We start from the raw sequence: 22,225 nt of genomic DNA, 5'->3' as shown, positions 1-22,225 counted from the left end.
GCAGAAATTTCGCTCGGGGTGGTTTGCAAGTGGAGAAAGAAAAGAAGAAAAAAAAAATGTCCGCCTTTAGCAGTTGAACGCCCGGCTGCCGCTATGTTTGTTCTTCTTTGTTCCTATTACTAGGATCTTCCAAGCGAAGGTAGTTAACATGGTGCTAGGATCTTAATTCCTATGTCTCAGGTTGGAAGATCTTATCGCTAGGGCCAAGTACAACTTTTTGCATGTAAACGGAAGTCTGAATTTAAGTCTTTTCTTGATCTCAGTTTTTACAAAGTGCGCTATGGTGTAAAATTGTGTTACCCTTCCGTTTTTGAACGGACGTCCTCAAAAGGACGGTGCCTACTTTTGTGACTGCGTATACGTTCTGCGCATCTCGAGATACTCGGGTTTTATATAGGTGGTGCCAACTAATACAGGGATAGTTTTGCGCCAGTTTAAACTATGCGGAGAAATGACAGTTAGGGGTAACCATGCATTTCTCAGAGATAATAAAGCTTCAATTTGGAGAAAAACGCCATACATTGCTTTGTATTTTACAGCTTTTTCGAATAGTTGATAGTTAATTATCTCTAAAAAAAAAGGGTGGTTAACCCCCCCCCCCCCCCCCAAATTTTCTTTTTGGATTCCAGTAGCCCTTGCTAAGATCTGCTTTTCCCGCATAGTCATAAACCGTGGAAGAAATACTTCGGTATCAGCAGGCACCGTCCTTAATACAGTCCCGTCCTGTTTGAAAAACCGTTTCCTGGCCTTAGTTTCCCTGAGCTCTGTGTATTTCATCCACCCTCTTTCTTTCAGTTTCGCACCCATCATTTTACACCCTCTCCCACCCCTCCCGCAACAAATTTCTCTTGGCACGGGGGAAGTAACGTCTTTGCAGTGCAGTTGCCGAGACTACCCTGTTTAAAATGCTGTTTTGTTTTAATCTAGGGAAGTGGTTTCTGGAAAATTTACTAGTTAATGGGCAAAGAGGGATTCAACAAACCGCTTCCACACGCCATGGCAGCAAACTCCGAACCCTCTGTCGAGACTTTGAATGTTTACAACGCCAGCTAAACTTCATATTTTATTTATTTAATATATATCCAGATTTACAATAATTTTTAATTTTTTGACAATTTTTCAAGGCTTGCCCCAGGCTATTTATTTTGAGGCCTTAAGAAGGGGGAGGGTGGGGAAGAGAGGGCATATTTCAAATTGAGTTTTGAGGAAGAGTTAAACCAGCTATTCCAAAGTGCAGTCCAGTCCTGGCTCCTCTGCTCTCTGTCAAGCATCACATCCCCACCGTGAGTTGCGTGACAGAGAGCGGAGCCGCCGGACCAGGACTGGACTAAGCACTTATGGATTGTGTTCCATATTTATGTCACACACCTCCTTCCATCTGCACAATGAAGACATATATGATTGGTCTTTTCACCATTGGCATGCCAGAGATTTGAATTACAGAGCCTCCACAGACAAGCGAGGCAGACTGTTATTGATAACTTTTCAGTTGTTGATAACAAAAAGTTATCGATGACAAAACATCTTGTGTCTGTGTAAATCAAGTTATTGACTACAAATGGCAAAAAATAAAGTCGTTGACAACAAAATAGTTCTCCATTTCAAAACGAAAACAACTTTAGTTGTCCTTTTCTCCCATCTGTGAGCAAGTCATCAATTACTAATTAAAATCTATTTTTACAGTGACGTAAATTATTTTTAAAGTCATCGGCTCTTCATTTCTTGTCAACAAACCAGGTTGTCCACAACTTAATTTTTCGTGTGTGGAAACACATTTCCAAAGCTTAACAATTAATAGTTGTTGATTCAATTAAGTTGTTGATTGAAAAAAGTCATCGATAAAAACTTGCCTTGTCTGTGGGGGAGGGGGGAGGGAGAGAGGGAGCTTATTATAACAAAATCTGACCTCCAAACGGGCTAACTAGAGGCAAGTGTCTTGAAAGAGCATTCATGGTAATAATATTTCGATTGGTTATGTACATGTACTTTCAGTAGTGCAATTATAATTATTAAAAAATGGCTGAATAATATACTTATAGATTGGTTTTTATTGCAGTGTTTGTTGTACACATACCAATCATGCTGCATCATAGATTTAAGACAGTGCTTCACAGGCATGGCTGTAACATGTTTTATTATTCCACTTTTATGTCATTTTACCAAATAAGGTCAAGAGAATGCGCAAAATAACACACCGTAATACACTGTAGTGTCCCAGTTTGACCGGCTACCACAGAGCGAATATGGGCAAGGATCACCGCCATATACTGATGGACAGATAATGCCGGGTGTATTTCAAAAATCTTACCATTAAATTGAAGCCAAAATAGCAAAATCTTTTTGTAGTGGAATAATAAATCTCTTATTCGATGGTTTTACATATAATATGCACAGACATTTTGGTCATTGCTAGTATTATGCAACTCGCAAAATATCTGTGCGTATTATATATAAAACCATCGAATAAGATATATGTATGTGAGTGGACAAGGCCAAAGATGCCAACAAACAAGGGCACCCTATAGTTCATAATTTTAAGTATAGTTAATAAAAAGCAATTTGGTTATGAATCCTGACAAGCTTCTTTGATTTATATTTTTGTTAGCAATTTTGGCCTTGACCAGGCACAGACAACCATTAGCTTTCAAAATGTGTTGGAGCAACTGACCAGTAGAAACATTCTTGTTAAGATATTCAACTGTAGAGTGTACACTGTACATTAAAACAAAACACCTTCTAACATAAATAATTTGTAAGTTGTGCAAAAGTACAATTTAGTTAGTACCAGTAAAGAAGTGATAAGTTGCTCATCAAGAGACATAATGATATTCCTATCAATTATGTGCAGAAAAAAATCCATACCCACCCCATGGAAGGTCATCGGAAATTCCTTGGGGGAGGGAGGGTCTTAAAAGCCAAAATTCTACAAGCAAAGTATGAAGCTAAATTGGAATTTCCTGGGGGGAGGGGGTGCAAAACAAAAAAACCTTCCATGGGGGGAGCACAGGGAGTCCACAAAAGTTGTGAAAAAGAAATAAATTAAAGTATAGTCAGTAGAGCTCAGATCCGCTCGCGCACAACTCAGTACACGACATTAGTGCTGTCGCGTAAATTTTATGCAAATGAGCACTATAGAAAACCACAAGAAACGAACAACGTAAGTCAATAATTTATTAATTTATTTCTTTTTCACAACTTTTGTGGACTCCCTGTGGGGGGAGGATGGATATTTTCTGGAAATACACAAGATGTTTTTATGGTGATTCCTCCATGACCCATGAGAAGAATTTAATAGGAAAATTGGTCTACAAAAGATAGACAGAGATGAAAACGAAAAAAAAAGTATTTTGTAGTTTACCTACTATTTGTGGTTGTGAAGCAAAGCCACTGAGAATTAGGTTATGTTCAATAAACTAGTATACTCAATCAATAGAAGTGAAACTTAATCAGGACCTTACTGCCCTAGCAGCAAATGTCAGTAACTGTCGAGGCTGCAACCTATGCCGAGAATGACTAGGGTTTACATGATTTTTTGCGATTGATGTATGAAATTTTATTAATATGGTTTATGATGTAAATTTTAATTCATTTTTTAGAATTTTTTAGAATTTTTAAAATTTAGTTAGGTGTCCACTATTAGTAGAGGGGACTTCTCCCCTCAGCTACATTTTCTTGACACGTTAATAAAGTTATTCTTCTTATTATTATTAAAGCTTCAAATTTAAAACCTTTTTGTCTGAAGAAAAGAATTATACACATGCTAATTTACTTAAACTATACATGGAAATGAAATGGTCATTGACTGTCATTCCCAGGCAACTGTACTATAATTTGCTTTGAGGAGATTGATCCTGTGATCTGCAAAGAGCTAAGAAATCATTAATCTCTTGTGCCACTTGCTTTGGATTTTCCATGTGGAAGTAATGGCTGCCTTTGATTCTCTTCCAAACTTTACACTTTGCATTTTGATAAATAATCTTCATCCTTTCCAACTGAGCTTCCCATTCCTTGTCGATTACATGGCCTGTGCTTTCTAACAGCAGCACTGCACATTGTGTGTTGGAAACAACAGGAATCATTAATGGAGACTCCATAAATGGCACATAAAGGCCTTTTACTATGGGATCATGTGAAAAAATAATGCCCTTTTCTGTCAAGCTAATTCCTCTCGCTGTCAACAACACGGCATCCTCTTTACGTAAAGTGGCACTCACATGATTTACTTGCCGCCTCTCCGCTGCAGATTCTAAGCTCTGATAAACACGGGGAGTTGCTGCTTTTATTTCTGACATTTTGGTTGCATAACGAGCTAATGCTTCGGCTGTCTTGTCCTCAAAGTATACACCAGGGCCACCAAAATCAAACAACACCAGTTTCTCAACTTCAAGAGGAAATGCCCCTGCATACAGTGATCCTACACTGGCTCCCATACTATGGCCAATGATTGAAAACCTTTTCCATCCAAGCTGAGAGACAACTTTCTTTATATCGGCAACATTTTCAAAGTGGGTGTATGGCATTCCTGGCCATCGGTGAGAAGATTTACCATGTCCTGGAAAATCTAGGGCGATAAACTGAATGTCGCCTGGCAGCAATGGGGCTATCCTGCAAGTGAATGAATTTAAGGTATAGAAGGTTTTCATGGCAGCCACATTGGAGGCACAAAACAAGATATGTATTGTACATGTACTAAGCCTTTGACTGTTTGATTTATAGTCTTCCACAGGTAAATGAAATGAAAAGGAGCGCTAAAAATTCTAAAATATATAAAGAATGTGAGATTACGAAATAATAGAATAAATAAAACGATTATGAATTCTTGATAAAAAGAATGTTATATTGCTCAGGGAGTGGACAAGAATTGTTGTCCGCATTGGAGGTCATGAGGCCATACATGATTCGCGATTCTGGAGCCTTTAGCAACAGTGTTTTTGTATTTTTTAATTGTGTTCTTTTTTTTTCTGGTATCAAAAGATCTGCCTGTTTTGCCAAGAAAAATTTGCGCAAGGAATTCCATTTTGTAAAGAACAATTTAATACTTAATTTTTTATTGTTTTGTACCTCCAACATATATAGCCGTCATGAAAACGCTCTATGATATGGCTGTAAATTACACTGTTATTGTGAAAGAAATGTGATGGAGAACTGACCGGATACAAGCAACCGGCAGTGTAGTTGATATTTTCAATTTGATAGGGATATTTTTAAGCCGCACCCCTCTTTGGATGGCAAGGTTTGCTGAGGAGGTCTAGCACTTTTTCTTCAAAGGAGCTGCCAAAATTTGGACCCTTTCACTTAATTTTTCAAAGGCGCCGCCAAAAGTTCAAGCCCTCGGATTTTTTCCTTCAAATTTCAGGCATCGGATTCCTGCCATACTTAGGATTACGGATAAAAAATGGAACGTCCCATAGTTGCCCTTTATCGAGTGAAAAAGCAAGCTCACTTCTGACTTGTTTTATTACCTGTCAAACGTATTGGCGTTATCTAGCCAGCCATGAAGCCCAAGGAAAGGCTTTCCATCATCAGGTCCCCATGCTTTAGCTGCAATAACGCCCCAAGGAACACTGAACGAGATTTCTTTACAAGATCTCCTCACTTCACTATCCGCCATATTGCACTCATTGGACTCAGGGCGGCAAGTCTATTACGGGGTTGAGGGGTGAGGGGTGAGAGGTGAGGGTGAGGGGTGGGGAGAGGGGTGGGGGTGAGGGCTAAGTTCTATTTTGCATAGATCGATGATGTGTGTTTAATTTGTTCATGGGGCGAGCTGTGGGGATCTGCGATCCACGAAACAAAGAAACTCTGGTCCTGCTTTATGCTCTGTAAGAGCCTCAACATTATTGAGTTAGGCAATGTTCGACAAACACATAAAAGTAATGCAAACTGTGACTATCGTTTATTGTAATGCTTTTTTGTTTGAGACTCGTAAGATCTAACACCTGACTCTGCAAAACACGCTAGTATTTACAGTCAACTCTCTCATAGCGACCACTTCTTGTAAGCGACCACCTCCCGTAAGCGACCACCTCGTAAACAACCGTTTTGTTTCTCAGTTAAATACTGTTTTTAAGAGCTCTCTCGTAAGCGACCACCACTCAAATTTCTTAAGGGACCGCGACCACTTTTTAGGCCAGAAATTACACATATTCTTTTGTTTTCTGTTTCCGGTAAGCGACCACCCAACATAATCACGTATGATCGCTTGCAAATCATTACTCAGAAGTGACAAAGTTCAATTTTGACGACGCTTCCCCGGACTGCTGACAGATAACGACAGTTCACAGACAGAGAAGATGGCTATAATTAGATCTGTAGGTAAACGGGAATTGGTACAGTGATTTGTTCCAAAATGAACCATGAACGATGTTATACAAAGTTTCATCAGAAGAATGAATAGATGTGAAAAAAATAAATAAATTAGTTTCTACAGTGTATTTGCCTTATTTTAGCTGCTAAGGTGATATTTTTATGTAATTAATTAATCAATCAATCCAGTATTAGGATTAGTTTGTTTATCTTTCCCGTAAGCGACCAGTCCTCCCGTAAGCGACCATTTTTTCGTGCACCAAGGGTGGTCGCTTACGAGAGAGTTGACTGTACTTGGATCGACTAAATGATACAACTTTGTTATATATGTGTAAAAATGTAATATCGAAATCGAAACATTCACTCAACAAAAAAGTTGGTCAAAGATCACATAACTTGAGCGCTAAACGTTCTAACTTTGTTGAACCAACAAACTGGTTGCACAACATTAAGCCGGCGCTTACTTATTTAATATCACTATATCCACAAGCGTTCTTCTTTTGAGTTATGAATCGTCTACTGTCATATTGGTTTTGATTCTTCAAACTGTAACAAAAACTGTAACTGTATAAATGCAAATAAACTAGATTAACTCATGCTGGCTTTCGCCGGAAAAACCGGTTGTTAGGCTGGTTTGCCAATAATACTAATGGAGCAAGCGTCAATATTACCAAATGTCGCTATTGTCATTATACAATGATTACAGATGTCGTTATTGTCATTACACAAACAAACGTTCTTCTCTTGAGATACGAACGCTCTACTCTCATATTAATTGGGAATCTTAAAACTGTAACAAAACTGTGACTGTAAATAATCTTGATTAACTTTCAGGGTAATTCATGAATTTGCCAAACTGGCTTTTGAAAAAACGGACTCTAGGCTTGTTTTGTTGAATCGTTACTTTAACTTGCGAGCAGTTTCCTTCCTTTCCCCCCCTTTTTTTTTGTGGTACAAAAAGAAAGAAACTGGGTTCTGACCGCGAGGGCAGGGGAAAACTGCCCGTCTTTCCCTTTAATTTTCTTATTTGTATAGGCGATTTAGGCATGTTACATTTTGAATCTAAATTCATTTCTTATCCTCTCTAGGATCAGAGAAAAAGAAAAAAAAGTTCACTGCCTTCAGTTTATAATTTCTTTCAATTTCAGATTTCCGTTTTTTCTTCCCTTGTAATTAGAGTTCCATTAATATAAAATGGAACATAAAAATAAACAAACAAACAAACAAACATGTTTTGTAGTAACTAAAAGATGCTGGTATCACTTATATCGATAGGTAACTCCCACCACAATAAGCTCTAGTGTATATGCCGTTGCCGATTAAGGCATTTCAATGGTCGAATCGTCCGAGTAACTGGCTTGAGGTTGGCCGCTGATAAGATTGGTCCTTAAAATTTTTATCGGACGTGCGTAAATAAAGCTGAAGTAACGTGTGGTGAGACTTCAGTGGTAGAAACAACTACAGCTGACGATACAATTATCAATTCACTTCGAAAAAAACTTCAAATCAGCTCGATAACCTAAACTGGCAGCGTTTTGTGGATCTCTTTTACATCAGGCGAACACGGCCGAAACTGAACATTCCGTAGTCTTTTCAGTCCTACACAAATACTATTTGGGTCCTAACTGAAAGGCTTTTTGGAGTGTCGAATAACGGATGTGAAGGGTATTGCGAACTCCTAAGTTAAAACTTGCAATTATCACAAACTTCATATATAAAACAAACTTAGCACATATTTTTTTGCGACACTTTTTAATTTTGCGTAATTCGTGAAAACGGGAAAATTCAGAGCCACGAAAAATTAAAGGGGTATTAGTGAAAGGGGTTTTTGGGCTGCTATGGAACCAATTTCGTTTTAGCACCTAAGATAGTGTGTGAATTGAATTCAAATAAATTTCCAATAATGTAAAAATTATACAGTCAACTCTCTCGTAAGCGACCACCCTTGGGGCACGACAAAGTGGTCGCTTACGGGAAAGATCAACAAAATAAGCCTAATACTGGATAGATTAATTGATTACACAAAAATATTACCTTAGCAGCTAAAATTAGGCAAATAGAAACTATTTTTTTTTATTTTTCACATCTATCTTCTTTTTCTGTAAACTGTTATTATCTGTCAGTAGTCCGGGGTAGCGTCATTAAAAATTGAACTTTTGTCACTTCTGAGTAATGATTTACTAACGATCATACGTGGCTATGTTGGGTGGTCGCTTACCGGGAAAGGAAAACAATAGAATATGTGTAATTTCTGGCCTAAAAAGTGGTCGCGGTCCCTTAAGAATTTTGAGTGGTGGTCGCTTACGAGAGAGCTCTTGAAACAGTATTTAGCTGAGAAGCAAAACGGTTGTTTACGAAGTGGTCGCTTACGGGAGGTGGTCGCTTACGAGAAGTGGTCGCTATGGGAGAGTTGACTGTCGTTCGTTCTTAGGAAACTTATCAGTGTTACATTCATCACATTACAGATAACGCAATGCACTCGGATTCTCAAACAACATCGACGTAACATTTAGTGAATGTCAGGTATGAGATGCGTCTCAGATCTCAGCAAAATAGGGGAAAGAAACAGTACCTGCAATAAGAGAAATTGGATTGTAATTGGATTGAAATAAAGTGTTACTCATTCATACATCCAATTTCGTTTCGTTTACTTTTTGTGGAACATTGGCCCACCCCTCACCCCCAGAATAGACTTGCCGGACTCTGCTGTGCAGTTATTCTTGCGGCCTGGGCCTATGCCTGGGTCTTCTTCATTTCTGGTCTTTCTAGAGATCAATCTCGTACCCAGAGTCCTCAGGGTCTTTGGCCAGCAGTTAGTAGCTAGGAGAAATGTCTGGGGAACTGGAATTTTATTTAAATTTTTTGATTGGCTGCCTTGTAACAGCTTGCATTGTTTTACCGCAGAAATCCTGCCGTAATAAAATTCCAGTTCTCCAGAGTCTGTCCTGGCCACCACCCAATGACCAAAAAAGCTGAAGGACTCTGGGTACAAGATTGAGCCATGCAGAGTGGAGCTCATCTGTATCCCCCCGGCCCCCACACCCCTACCTCTGCCGAGTCTACCCCCAGGCATTACGTTTTTTTGGAAACAAAACAGCAAATGCCCCATGGCTCGTACAAACTGCCTATCCTACCTAATTCACTTTGCCCGTATTTATTCACCTTTCACAACATAATGCGTTGCCAACTTCAATTAATTACATAGTTGTTTCTGTAGACTTAACCTGTTTTCGTATTTACCTACCTATTTACTTATCTGTAGTTTTTACACTGTGTACTTTCCTCTTCTTTTACTGATTATCCTGGCCCGCCTCGATTAGCACTGCTAGCTATCTGCGGAGCCAGGGGATTAAGAATGGCAAATAATAAAATATTGCTGTTTAGGTTTATTCTAATGAAAGTTAAGGATGGTGCCTACTATTGTTACTGAAAATTGGGTGTAATCATGCATTTTTTGGAGAAACACTTGAGTTTCCTATGGGCGGTGCTTACTTAATACAGGGATGTTTTTGTGTGGTTTAAAACTATGAGGAGAAAACAGAACTTAGCAAGTGTTCTTAGTATCCAAAAAGAAAATTGGGGGTAACCATCCATTTTTCAGAGATAATAAAGCTTAAATTTGGAAGAAAATGCCATACATTGCTTTGTATTTTACTGCCTTTTAGAATAATTGTTGATTAATTATCTCTAAAAAGTGCATGGTTACACCCAATTTTCTTTTGGATTTCTATAGCCCTTGCTGAGATCTGCTTTTCCTGCATAGTTATTAACCATGCAAAAATACTTTGGTATTAGTACGCACTGTCCTTAATTCAGGCCAAATTATGCATCGGTCAATTCCAGCAGTCAGCACATCTTTATCCCACCCAGGGGAGATTAGTAGGTATTTTTCAACATAATTTATCCATCCCAGAGGCTAGGTGTTAGCCTAAATCTGCATGGTCTCATGATTTTCACCTAACAGCAATCTGTCGCACCATTTCAAGATAAGTTCATCAGCAAACAAAAACAACAAAAACTTGACTAACTATACATGTGGGGAGCACATAAATGAGATGTTAGATCCATAGAAAGAACGGTCATAGCCACAATTAATAGCGAGAAATAAGACTTATCCAAGACTAGTTTGGTGTGCAAGCCATGGGCTTTCATTAGAATAGAGGTGAGCCTAGAAACAAAGAAAATAATGGCCTATTGACTGTACCATGGGACATTAAAAACCAGCTAGTTTGTTGCCGCCATGGGGCACATTTGTCAGTTTATTTTCAAAAAATTCTTATGCCAGAGGGTAGGCTCGGAGTGGTGGGGGAGGGGGGGGGGGGAGGGAGGGGAGATGGTCACCACTGCAAATGACTGATTCAAACTTTGCCCTGCCTGTGCCTACATTTGCAGCTAGGGCAGGGGATTGTTGGTTGGCATGAATCCCAAGGTAGATCAGAAGCAAATCTCCCAGAAATTAACTCTGGGATTGGCAGTGATATAATTATTGGGTGGCAGCTTCATCAAGGACTCCCTCTTGATCTCCTATGGATAGAACTCAACTTTACGCTACTGAATGGATCATTCAATTTTTATTGGCAAGAAATAGTTGTTGGACATTTGTTCATCAAAAATTATTTTATTTCAGATTGACACCCCCACAATAGAAAAAAAAAAAAAAAAAAAAAAAAACGAAAAGTGGCTAAATAAGTCATTTTTTCTGGTTCTGGAAATTCTTTCAATGATCATCTCGCCATCAATCCCTTCCTTCCTTCCTTCCTTCTTTAAAACTGATAGGCCACAACAATCTGGACCTGTCCTGACTTTGATATCTGATACAGTTAAATGGTGCATATTTCACACTCCTAATTGGATGTTATTTTAAACTCAAAAAGACTGTCTTTTGCTTTTGGACTATAATTTGCTTTGTACAAGTTGATCCTGTGATCTGCAAAGAGCTAAAAATTCATTGATCTCTTGTGCCACTTGTTCTGGATTTTCCATGTGGAGGTGATGGCCAGCTTTAATTCTCTTCCAAACTTTACACTTCGCATTTTGATAAATAATCTTCATCCTTTCCAACTGAGCTTCTTTTTCCTCTTTTTTGATTACATGGGCTGTGCTTTCTAACAGCAGCACTGCACATTGTGTGTTGGAAAGAACAGACATCATTATTGCTTGAGACTCCATGAATGGTTTATAAAGGCCTTTAACTATTGGATCATGTGAAAAAACAATGCCCTTCTCTGTTAATCTAATTCCTCTCTCTGTCAACAGCATTGCATCCTCTTTACATAAAGTGGCAAACATTTGATTTACTTGTCGCCTCTCTGCTGCAGCTTCTACGCTCTGATAAACACGGGGAGTTGCTTTCTTTCTTTCTGACATTTTGGTTGCATAACGAGCTAACACTTCAGCTGTCTTGTCCTCAAAGTATACACCAGGGCCACCAAAATCAAACAATACCAGTTTCTCAACTTCAAGAGGAAATGCCCCTGCATACAGTGATCCTACATTGGCTCCCATACTATGACCAATGATCGAAAACCTTTTCCATCCAAGCTGAGAGACAACTTTCTTTACATCGGCAACATATTCAAAGTGGGTGTATGGCATTCCTGGCCATCGGTGAGAAGATTTACCATGTCCTGGAAAATCTAGGGCAATAAACTGAATGTCACCTGGCAGCAATGGAGCTATCCTGCAAGTGAATGAATTTAGGTTAAAGAAGGTTTTCATGGCAGCCATGTTGGGGGAACAAAACAATAATTTTTTTTATTGTTCTGTACCTTCATTATGGCTGCCGTGAAAGCCCTCTATGACTGTAAATTGCATCTCCATTTTGTAAGAAATGTGATGGAGAAGCAATGGTATACAAGCAATCAGCAGTGCTGTGTAACATGCGGGTTGGATTGGAACATTTCATTTTTTAGCTACACCCCCACCCCCAATAAACTATTTGCTCAGGGGGTATAGGATATTTTCTTTTAAGGGGCTGCCAAAATTTGGATCCTTTACAAAATTTTGTTAGGGTCCTGCCCAGGGTGCATTTCCGAAGAAACGCCGCAAATTTCAAAGTTCCACGCCAAGCAGCCACAGAAGTACTTACGACAGGAAAATGTTGATACGCTGACAACCTTTAGATGCTAAAAATAAAGAGAGAGAAATCCTGGATATTTTGGACAAAAACAGTTTCGTTTGAATGGTGGAAGATTTACATAGCCTCAGAAGTAATTTTTCGTTACGCCAACTCCTATGAGGTAATCAAAAGACAGACATTACCTTCATCTTACAGCACTTTACGCCAAAGATCACGATCGTGCGCAGAGGGGTTTGGAAACCACAAAGTTCTTCAGCATAACCTACATAAAATGCAGCCTGGGGTACTGCTACTAATTCTACCCTTCAATTATTTTCTTAAAAGTATGTCAACTAAAATTTGACGCATCGGATTCCTATCAGCTTAGGTATAACCGAGGCAGCTCGCCAGTTGCAGTGACAGAGTTTTAAAGAATGAGTTACTAATTTGTTCTTTAAACTCTGACCATGACTGGCGAGCCGCCTTAGGTTTATAATTTAGTGGGTTGGCGGCTTGCCAGTCGTGGTAAGCAGGACAGACTGGCGAGGCGATTGAATAATACCACAGGTTTCCCAAGCTCTGAGCATTTAAAAGACCTTTGTTTGACCTTTGTAATTTGAGTGTCACAATGAGTGTTACACAATGGCGTAAATTATAATGGTTTGTATGGGAATTTACGAACTTTTTTTAGAGTAGGAAATAAATGGCATATCTGGAATTGAACAAAAATGGCTTACCTTGTCTTTTTGATATCTTGCCAGAGCCATATTTTGGCCATTTCAGCACGATTCAGTGGGTTTTAGGTTCACTGTTTTCCTCTATATATACAGGGTGTTTCAAAAGTTTGTGCCCTTTTTTTGAACATAGAAAAGAATTGCTTTCCAAACTGTCCGGTCTTTGAAGCCTTGCAAGTTAATAACCCATGTTTACACTTTTTCCATGGACAATCTCAGTAGCCTGTATGTCCCCCTTCGTTTGTTATTGACATTTTTCAGGCATCGAGGTATTTTTGTTCAATTCATGCCCTTTATTTTCGACTCCAAAACAGGTTTGTAAATTCCCATACCAACCCACTAGACTCAAATTACAAAGGTCTTATAAAAGCTCATAGAGCTTGGGCTACCTGTGATATACTTGTTCTATTTGACTGGCGAGCTGCCGAGCCACTCGAATTTATAATAGTGGAAACGTGGTCCTGTATTCTATAATTTAGCCTACAATGTAATCGAAATCGTAGATCTTTATATCCTGTTTATATCGATTGAAAAAGCAATCTCACTTATTTTATTACCTGTCAAACGTATTGGCGTTATCTAGCCAGCCATGAAGCCCAAGGAAAGGCTTTCCATCATCTGGACCCCATGCTTTAGCTGCAATAACTCCCCAAGGAACACTGAACGAGATTTCTTTACAAGATCTCCTCACTTCACTATCCGCCATTTTGCACTCAATGAGCTCCGGGTGAGTACTTTATGTAAGCCTACGTATAATGTCCCGATACGTCCCGATTCTGCACAACTCGTGAATAAAAATCGTACAAGCGAACCAACCATGAGGTAATTTGTTTATTATATATGTACTGAGATATTACAAAATAATGTAACAACTATCAATTGCACGGTGAAATCAACACAAAGACCACAACGAGTTGCGAATCATTTTATTCGAGCAAACTGAACGTACAAAAATTCCTCTCATCATTAAATTTCAGTATTCAATGACTCTGAAGAATGTGGAACAAAGTCTACTTTTACAGTCAACCCAGGTCACGCGTGAACAGAATTTCCAAGAATGAAATGAACATTCGAATTTCTCTTTGTAATGTCCGACGTGTGAATGGAATGTTGGACATTTCTCTAAAAATCGTTCCGAAAAAGACGCATTAACTGAGAAAAAAGATTCAAAATACTTGAGAAACAATTGTTATTCTTGAAATATTCAATTTTGCAATGTAAAGAAAAATGCATAGCTTTATCCTGTCAATATGCTAGGGAAATTTATGCGGGAACTCCGAAATCTCGTTGGCGATGTTCAAAACTGAGATGTAAATTTCAAAACTCCGTTCAAATTTCGAAAATACCGTTCACGCGTGACCTGGGTTGACTGTAAACGATTCTTTAACTTTAAATGACAATGAAAATTTTCAGCTTTAAATATCGCCGTTCAAAACCGTAATTTTGTAAAACTAATTATAGTAATGCATGCATTCTAATCAGAGTCAGAATCCAGTACTTTTAGCCTTTTGTACCGCTCTTTGGAGAAGACTTCACCTCAACTTCTTGGATTGCCAACTTCGGGAATTGATTGAGGCTGTTAATAGAAATACTGAATTGACCTCCATGAATAACAGCGCCCGTGAGAAGCGACATCGCTTGTTGTTGATGATCTGCCGCCGAGCGACGCGCCGAGCTAGCTGAACGATCAGTGGAGCATTCTCCAACTCGAGATGAATTAGTTTTCTCTAAGCTATACACATTCCCGGACATCAGTTCACTTAAAGTACGAGACATTTTTACTTGCTGTTTTTCAGAAACTACAGAATAATTCGTCACACTTTGAAGATTTTTATGTCCCGACAGTTGAATATTAGCAACCTTCAGATTTGACTGCGAGTACGAGATTGAGTACGAGTACAACTTTTCAAAACTAGTTTGCGTGGTTTAGATAACCGTCTGTCACACCAATCTTGTTTCAAGGGTTCTCTTATCTGCTGGCAAACAACGGGAAGGAGTGAGAGTTCTGGGGATGTGTCTGATTTGAAATTTGAAAGTCGTACTCGTATTCAATCTCGTACTCGTACTCTGATCTGAAGGTCCCGGCCTAATATCCGACGCTGGGATGTCGTTGTTTGTTAAAGTTTGGATCATTGTTTTGCGACCGCTATGGTTCTTTACATTGGGCCCCAGCCCGGCTTTTTCTGCCATTTTTTTTTCATTAACGAATTCAGCTTGTTCACGCCAACGGCTGACTTTTTAAACCATGGTTTAGAAGAATCTTGTTTTTTACAGTTATTTACGCGGTACATTTCGCTGACCCCCAGTCCATGGACTATCCCGATGGACTACCGAAATGGACTACCGAAATGGACTGATAAATGGACTACCAAAATGGACTACCCTATTTTTTATTTAATTTTTTCAAAATTTTATTTTTTATTTAATTTTTTAGATAAAACTAGTGAGCAGCACGTCTGCGAACTCTTACAGTTGTAAAACGATTTATTTTCTCCTACGCGTTTCGTGTGACTAACGCACACTTCGTCAGGGAGTTTTACGATACAACATAAGTGACCTGTATATATACCTACATAAAAGACTAAAATAAATTTTACATTACGTAAAACCGCACCTACGCTAGCGGATTTACATGTAAGAAACAGGCGAAAAGGGGTGCATGGCGTTACATATTTTGTGCTTGACATAATTTTGGGCCCACAGTTTTGGCCCAAAAAATTTTGTACAGCTTATTTCCATAGATTAGCTAAAGTTACAGTACACTTGTAACAGACAGTGCAATCCAAATCTGGCAGTATCCGGCTGATAACATGCTTGATACGTGCGTGACTGCAGTTAAAGGTGGTTTCAAAGACAATAGTCTTGTTAACCCAGTTGTTAGGTTTACTTCTAAGCCATCCCTTCCTATCACTGTAACGTATTGCGCGAAACAGTGGAAGCAAAAATCTGAAGGGATAACCTCTCACCCGTAGACGTTTCCAAAATTTCTCCCTAGTCTCAGCGAAGGACGCAAAGGAAGAACTATTTCTAACGTACCTCATTAATTCCCCCTTAATAAAGGCTTTGTCATTGCTAGAAGGGTGAAACGACTCGAGAGGTATATACAGATATTTGTTAAGAGGCTTTTGAAAAGTAGAAAAATGCAGCACATTTGATGAAATATCTCTATAGAGAAACAAAGTACAGAAAGGAGATGCTACTATCGCTAATACAGTAAGTAAGTTTAACACGATCTGTTTTGCTACCAGAGTGTCAAGAAATTATAGAAGGGTATCTTTACGGCCATCCCAAATAGCCAGAATGTCATCGATGAATCTTTTATAGAGAATAAAATAACTAGAATATCTTTCTCGTGAAGATACATGAATGCCAGTAGCTACAGTGACAGCAAATGGGGTTCCCATGGCGATACCATACTCTTGATGAAAGATGTCCGAGCTAAACTCTGAGGATAAATAATTATTCTCTAAGACAAGTCTAGCGAGCTGTAAACCCTCATGACTTAGGCTGTCCTTGAGCCTCTCAACTTCTGTTTTCCCTGAAAGAATTATAAAACAAATGTGCCGTTAGAAACGTTTCGCCCAGTTATTGAGGCCAATGAATTATTGTTTCAAAAGAATAAAGAATAATCACGGGTGTGTGTTGAGTTACGATGGAAGAGGGGCGGAGGGGAACGGAAGTTCACCAGATGAATTAACATACTCTGCCCAGTTGTAATAATTAATAAAGCTTCTCCCAAACGATTTTTGTCCTTCAGTTTTGCCTTTAGACTTTTTTTTTTAGTTTTAACTTTTAATCGTGGATTAGCGTTAATCGGCTATCGAACACCCGGGCCCTGATTTCTAGTGTTATAATCAAAAACAGAAAAACTTCTTTTTGCTTTATTCTGGAATGCGTTCGTTTAAAAAGAATGCTTACACTTGCCTCTCTTCCTGCTTCCTTCCATTTTTTGGTTTTTGCCATCGCCGTTTTTCTCCTCCCCTTTGCCTTCTTCACTGTTTTGATTCTCGCCCTCTTCTTCGCTTTCTCCTTTGTTCCCTTTGATGCGTTCTCCTTCTGAATCGCTCTCTTCACCACTTTCTATTACGATCTCTTCATCGCCTTGTATTTCGCTCTTTTCACCACTTTCTACGTTGCTCTCGTCACTCTCGTCACCGCTGCCCCCTTCGCTCTCGCCGCTGTCTCCTCCGCATTGTTGTGGCGCTACAACACAAAAGCGTAACTTTAAAAAAAAAAAGATTGTTAAATATTTGATATCATTCAAAGACAAACTGAGTAAGGCATGGTCGCACAAAATCTCTAGAAAAAATGAATTAAAAATGAGTATAGTCGCACTTGTGGGAGGTAACTGTCAAAATTTTCGGCACACGAGCTGCTCAACATTTTCTCTCAATAGGTCTTCCATTTCTCGTAAGACCACTTTGGCTCCTAGAGCTCAGGAGAAGTGAAAAGTCCTCACTCGGTGCCACTCTTACAATAAATTTGTCTGTCACTTAGCACCCAAGGGAATGGAAGTCGCAAGCATTAGGCGTCAAAAAAGCAACGCCGGTTTTTTTTTTGGTAACGAAAATAATTGAATTTCACCCAAATTTGCGACGGGCGGCATGCCTAAGAACAAGTTTCTCTTTTTTTAAAAGCAAAGTGTGCATGATACTTTTGTCGGATATCTACACCAAAAATGATAATAATGAAGAAAAAAAAAATAATATCATTTAACCTTTAGATGAAACAACTTTCACGGAAATGTGGTTCTCTGTCATGGAAAGCGTTAATTAACAAACAGCGCCGAATTTTACCAATTTTCCCTCTTTCTTTCGTTTCTTCTTCCTTTTCGCAGTTGTCTCCTCTGCGTTCTCTTGGCACTGGAACACATAAGTGTTATTTGAGAAAAATATATACCTTGGAAACAGCCTTTAAATAGTTAACATCACTTCAACATAAGCTGAGTAAGAACTTGTTTTTCTTTGAAGCAAGAAGTGCATATTACACTTTTTTTTCTGCTAGACACATCACAAATAATGACTAGAAGAAACAAGTGTTTGCTGTCATTTTGTGTGAACTTGGTACTTGCCGGGATTTGCCGATTTAATTAACTACGGCTACCGCTGTTAGCACGGCTAGCAAGGCTACTACGCGCGCTAGTGCAGGTACTAAGACTACTACGCCCACTACAGTAACTAGGGCTTACCTCCCGTAAGCGACCACTTTGTAAACAACTGTTTTGTTTCTCAGTTAATTACTGTTTCAAAATGTTATACAGAGTTTCAGGTGATTTTAATTAACATGAGTCACATTGATAAGTACGGTACACTCTACTGTAACTTTCCCGAAACTTGTTGCATGTGAAAAAAAAAAAAAAAAAATTAGTTTCTATTTGCCTACTTTTAGCTGATAAGGTAACGTTCTTATGTAATTAATTAATCAATCTAGCATCAGGCGTATTTTGTTGACCTTTCCCGTAAGCGACCACCTCCCATAAGTGACCACCTGGTCGTGCCCCAAGGGTGGTCGCTTACGAGAGAGTTGACTGCATATGGGTGTGGCCGGGACATTATTCATTTCAGTGAACAATTGATTGAGTACTGAATAACTAGCGCCCCGCGGTAGGCCCGGGCAAAAGCGAGCTCTTTTTGTAGAAAGTCGTCAAACTAATTTTTGTTGCCATTTTTGTATGTTTTGTAACAGCTGCCTCGTTTATCTCAATAATTTCGTCTTCAGTGACGGTGGTGACCCATTTTGTTTCTCTTCAGCTTCTCGGAGGTGAATAGGATCTGGCTAGCTAGCCAATCAGCGCGCGCAAAAGGCACTATTCACTTGTGTGTTATATACTAATTGAAAGATTACACCAACTAGTAGCCTTAAACTACATAGAATTGAACGGAGCGATTAAAAGTTTAATCATTTACCTCCCTCCGTCTCTTTCTCTTCATTGTCCTCAATGGCTGAAGAAAAGAGAAAAATAAACATTATTTCAACCAATAAGTACGTAGCAACCTGAGGCGCAGTGAGAACCGTGAGGTAGCTGAGCCGACACGTGTGTTTTGTTTCCTATTTTTGCGTCTGTTCGCATGTTTCCCTGCGTTTCACATACTAATATGCGAGACATCTCATCGTTCATTATGAATCTCAGAATGTCACTTATTCTGGTCACCAGGAAACCAATATCGTTTGACTTTTTATCGTTTGACATACACCATTCTTTGCTTTTAATAAGTTTACTCTACGCGGCAAGAATGCTTTGACCCATTTTGACTATGTTTTGTAGGTAATGTTATCCAAAACTAAAACTTTAATTTTTTAGGAGTTTAAAGCTTAGCTTACCCGTTAGTACCTCCCTCAACCATTCTGGAGAGAGGGCATCCTGGTGAACGTATGTCACACGGACACTTTGTTTCATTTCCTGAATTTTTTTGGGTTGGCTTTTGCCCATTTGTTTTTTAAAACGCTATGTAGTCCTGCGCAGTGATACTTCTCATGTTTTACGTTTTCGTAAAATTTTGGTTGTATTACGGTGCACGGCACCCAATCTGTCTGTCCGACACCAACAACCCGTTTGACCTGTTGACAAGGAGAGTAATGTGTAAGAAAGGAATCAGTTTATGTCAACCAACTACAAACCTTTTTTAACCAGAGAACTAAAGCTGTCCCTCTCAGATGGCATGCTCTTAGGACCTTTAGGCCTTTCTGTCGAACTCATTTTTTTTTAAGATAAACAAAAGAAAGACTGTGCATCTCCTGTTGACATAGAATAACATTGCAAAGAGCTTTTTATTGAACCCAATCATATCCATAGAAGCGATACCTAATGCTTTCTATTGGAATCTCCCAACAATCACGCAAATTTCAACATTTTGGTTACCAAATATGGAAAGTTAGACGACAGTAAATAAGCCAACAATCACTTGCACTATAATCGAACAAGCCGTTGCGTGGTTTGTGATAACTATCAAATACAGATAAACGTTGGGCTCATTTACTAGTCCTTAAAAGTAATGTTACTTATCCTACCTCATCTACGTCTTTTTCCCTTACAAAGGAAAGCAAGTCCTGAAAGAAAATTTGTGAAATGTCCTCTCTCCGTCTACGGTTGACATTTCGGGAAGCTGTCCCTTTTCTGTTTGTATGTTTTGGTGCTGTATTGCGAATGGTGCCACTACATCTATGAAATACTGCCTTATTTCCTCTGTCAACCTATCCGCCTCTGCTTTGTCGTTTGAGTATAGCTCATCACAATACTAAACAAACTAAATTGATAGAAACAGAAAACAATCGACATTACGAATGTAAAGGGACAGCATAGGGCAAAACTGAATTGCTCAGAATAATCTGCAACAACGCTGCAGAAAACGCAAGAATTACAATAGTCCAGTTTCAAATTCACCAAGACCGCTGGATAAAAAAGACAAAATACGCATTTATGCCGGGTTAGCTTCAATCTGAAGTAAAAAATTCACAAATTCCAGTATGTATGCATCATTTGTCTTTTTAGGCAGCGGTTTTGGTGAATCAGAACTTCCCTTTCGTATAATTCCCAGTTCTAAAAATCAGTAACTAATTCTTCCATTTCCCGATTTCGGAATGAGAAATTGTCGAAGCGAGAATAAGTATTTAATTTTTTTCTATAGTTCTAACCATCACGGCACTTGATCTAAATTAGGATAAAAACAAAAATCTAGTTTCAGATTTCCAAGTTACTCGTTTCTGACCGGCAGAGTTAAAATTCTGATGAACAGGTTCTGCGCATCTCGAGATACTTGGGTTTCCGTATTGGCGTTATGAAGCCCAAGGAAAGGCTTTCCATCATCAGGTCCCCATGCTTTAGCGGCAATAACTCCCCAAGGAACACTGAACGAGATTTCTTTAAAAGATCTCCTCACTTCACTCCCAGGACTTCACTATCCGCCATTTTGCACAAATTGAACTCCGGGTCCCAGACTCCCCGTCGGTTTCTGCTGTGCAGTTGTTCGCAACGAGGCTCCGGTCGCCTGGCCTTCCTAAGGAGAGGTGAGGTGGTGGTGAGGTCCCCAAGCGGGCTTTTCCCTCCCAATTTACAAGAAAAAGCCCTGGGAGAGGGGTTGGATTAATGCTAATCCCCAATTAAAAGTTTACCGAGGTTTTTCATCTCGCTCCTTTATTTTAAGAAGTCTAAGTGAAACCAAAAATCTTCTGGAAGAATCTGGCTTCCTGGCCTTTAGATGCCAAAATTCCGGGACTGAACCGAACCATGTATTTTTAAGGTGGGGGTTCACCTGAAAGCCGTTTTCACGCCACTTAAAATCGGTCAAATGGAAATATCTTGTTCGCATTTCAAGCAATACAAAAACCCTCCATTCATTACACAAGTCAATGATTTGGGGTGTTTTATGAATTTTTGGGTGATTTTTAGGTATATTTGGAAGGAAATAATTTTTCTTGAAGGATTGGTAAAATTAAAAGAAATAAGAAATGTTTAAGATTTAGGGAAGTTTTAAAATTAGAATTTTTAGTTAATAATCAATAGATGGATACCAAGTTAGTCCACTAGCAACCAGGGGTGCTCTTGCGTGGGTATCAACTAGCAACTCTCTGTTAGTGTTCCAAAAATCATTTTCTTTCTTCCATCCATTCTTAAAACCTCTTCAAATTTTACTCAAATTCAGGTAGAGCCCTGCCTTAAGAGATAAGGTGTAATTCCTGCCTCCTCCCCACCCCTAGTCTCCCGCTGCAAGGGAGACTACCCCACCCCAGAAGACAAAAGAAGCTCAGACTAGATAGGGTTTTTTAGATAACGAATACTGTACATATAAGTCTGGTGTCCTGGAACTTTGCGTTTAAAGCAGTCTATTCATCAAGGTCCTCATCAGAACCAAAGGCTGAATTGTCTATGTCACATCAAAGTACCGCACATCATATAGCAAGCAAGCGGGCGTTTTGTCCAGCCTTTGACCTCAAACAAAAACCCTGATAAACAAGGTATGTGAATATAAATTTGGGTTAAAGGACTAGTTTAATGGGGTTTGGCAACACACTCCGTCTCCAACCCAATCTTGATTTACGTAACCATCCCAGGTATGAGGCAAATAAACTCTACTGGTGTACACATCCTGCTGCGATTGTGAGCTCTATTCAGAGGGAAATTTTCAAGTGC

At 39.1% G+C, this 22,225-nt stretch overlaps 3 protein-coding genes across 3 annotated transcripts; all 3 read right to left on the bottom strand.

Moving 5' to 3' along the window:
* Positions 1 to 3,715: 3,715 nt before the first annotated feature.
* LOC146472389 (serine hydrolase-like protein) lies at positions 3,716 to 5,617 on the bottom strand. The gene is made up of 2 exons (XM_085119839.1): positions 5,463 to 5,617; positions 3,716 to 4,605 (listed from the first exon to the last, which is right to left on the bottom strand). The coding sequence occupies exons 1-2, from the start codon at positions 5,609 to 5,611 to the stop codon at positions 3,825 to 3,827; spliced, it is 930 nt and encodes a 309-aa protein (XP_084975965.1). The 5' UTR covers positions 5,612 to 5,617; the 3' UTR covers positions 3,716 to 3,824.
* Positions 5,618 to 10,740: 5,123 nt separating this feature from the next.
* LOC146472388 (serine hydrolase-like protein) lies at positions 10,741 to 13,824 on the bottom strand. The gene is made up of 2 exons (XM_085119791.1): positions 13,656 to 13,824; positions 10,741 to 11,986 (listed from the first exon to the last, which is right to left on the bottom strand). Exons 1-2 carry the CDS (start codon positions 13,802 to 13,804, stop codon positions 11,200 to 11,202), a joined length of 936 nt encoding a protein of 311 aa, XP_084975917.1. The 5' UTR covers positions 13,805 to 13,824; the 3' UTR covers positions 10,741 to 11,199.
* Positions 13,825 to 16,358: 2,534 nt separating this feature from the next.
* LOC146472387 (uncharacterized) lies at positions 16,359 to 19,562 on the bottom strand. Its single transcript, XM_085119522.1, has 5 exons — positions 19,420 to 19,562; positions 19,005 to 19,040; positions 17,895 to 17,960; positions 17,017 to 17,301; positions 16,359 to 16,636 (listed from the first exon to the last, which is right to left on the bottom strand). Exons 1-5 carry the CDS (start codon positions 19,526 to 19,528, stop codon positions 16,359 to 16,361), a joined length of 774 nt encoding a protein of 257 aa, XP_084975648.1. The 5' UTR covers positions 19,529 to 19,562.
* Between the last annotated feature and the right edge of the window lie 2,663 nt (positions 19,563 to 22,225).

This window comes from Pavona decussata, unplaced genomic scaffold, assembly GCF_977016875.1.
Source record: "Pavona decussata unplaced genomic scaffold, jaPavDecu1.1 SCAFFOLD_100, whole genome shotgun sequence".
NCBI classification, from domain to species: Eukaryota; Metazoa; Cnidaria; class Anthozoa; order Scleractinia; family Agariciidae; genus Pavona; species Pavona decussata.
This window is presented reverse-complemented; position numbering and strand designations above follow the sequence as displayed.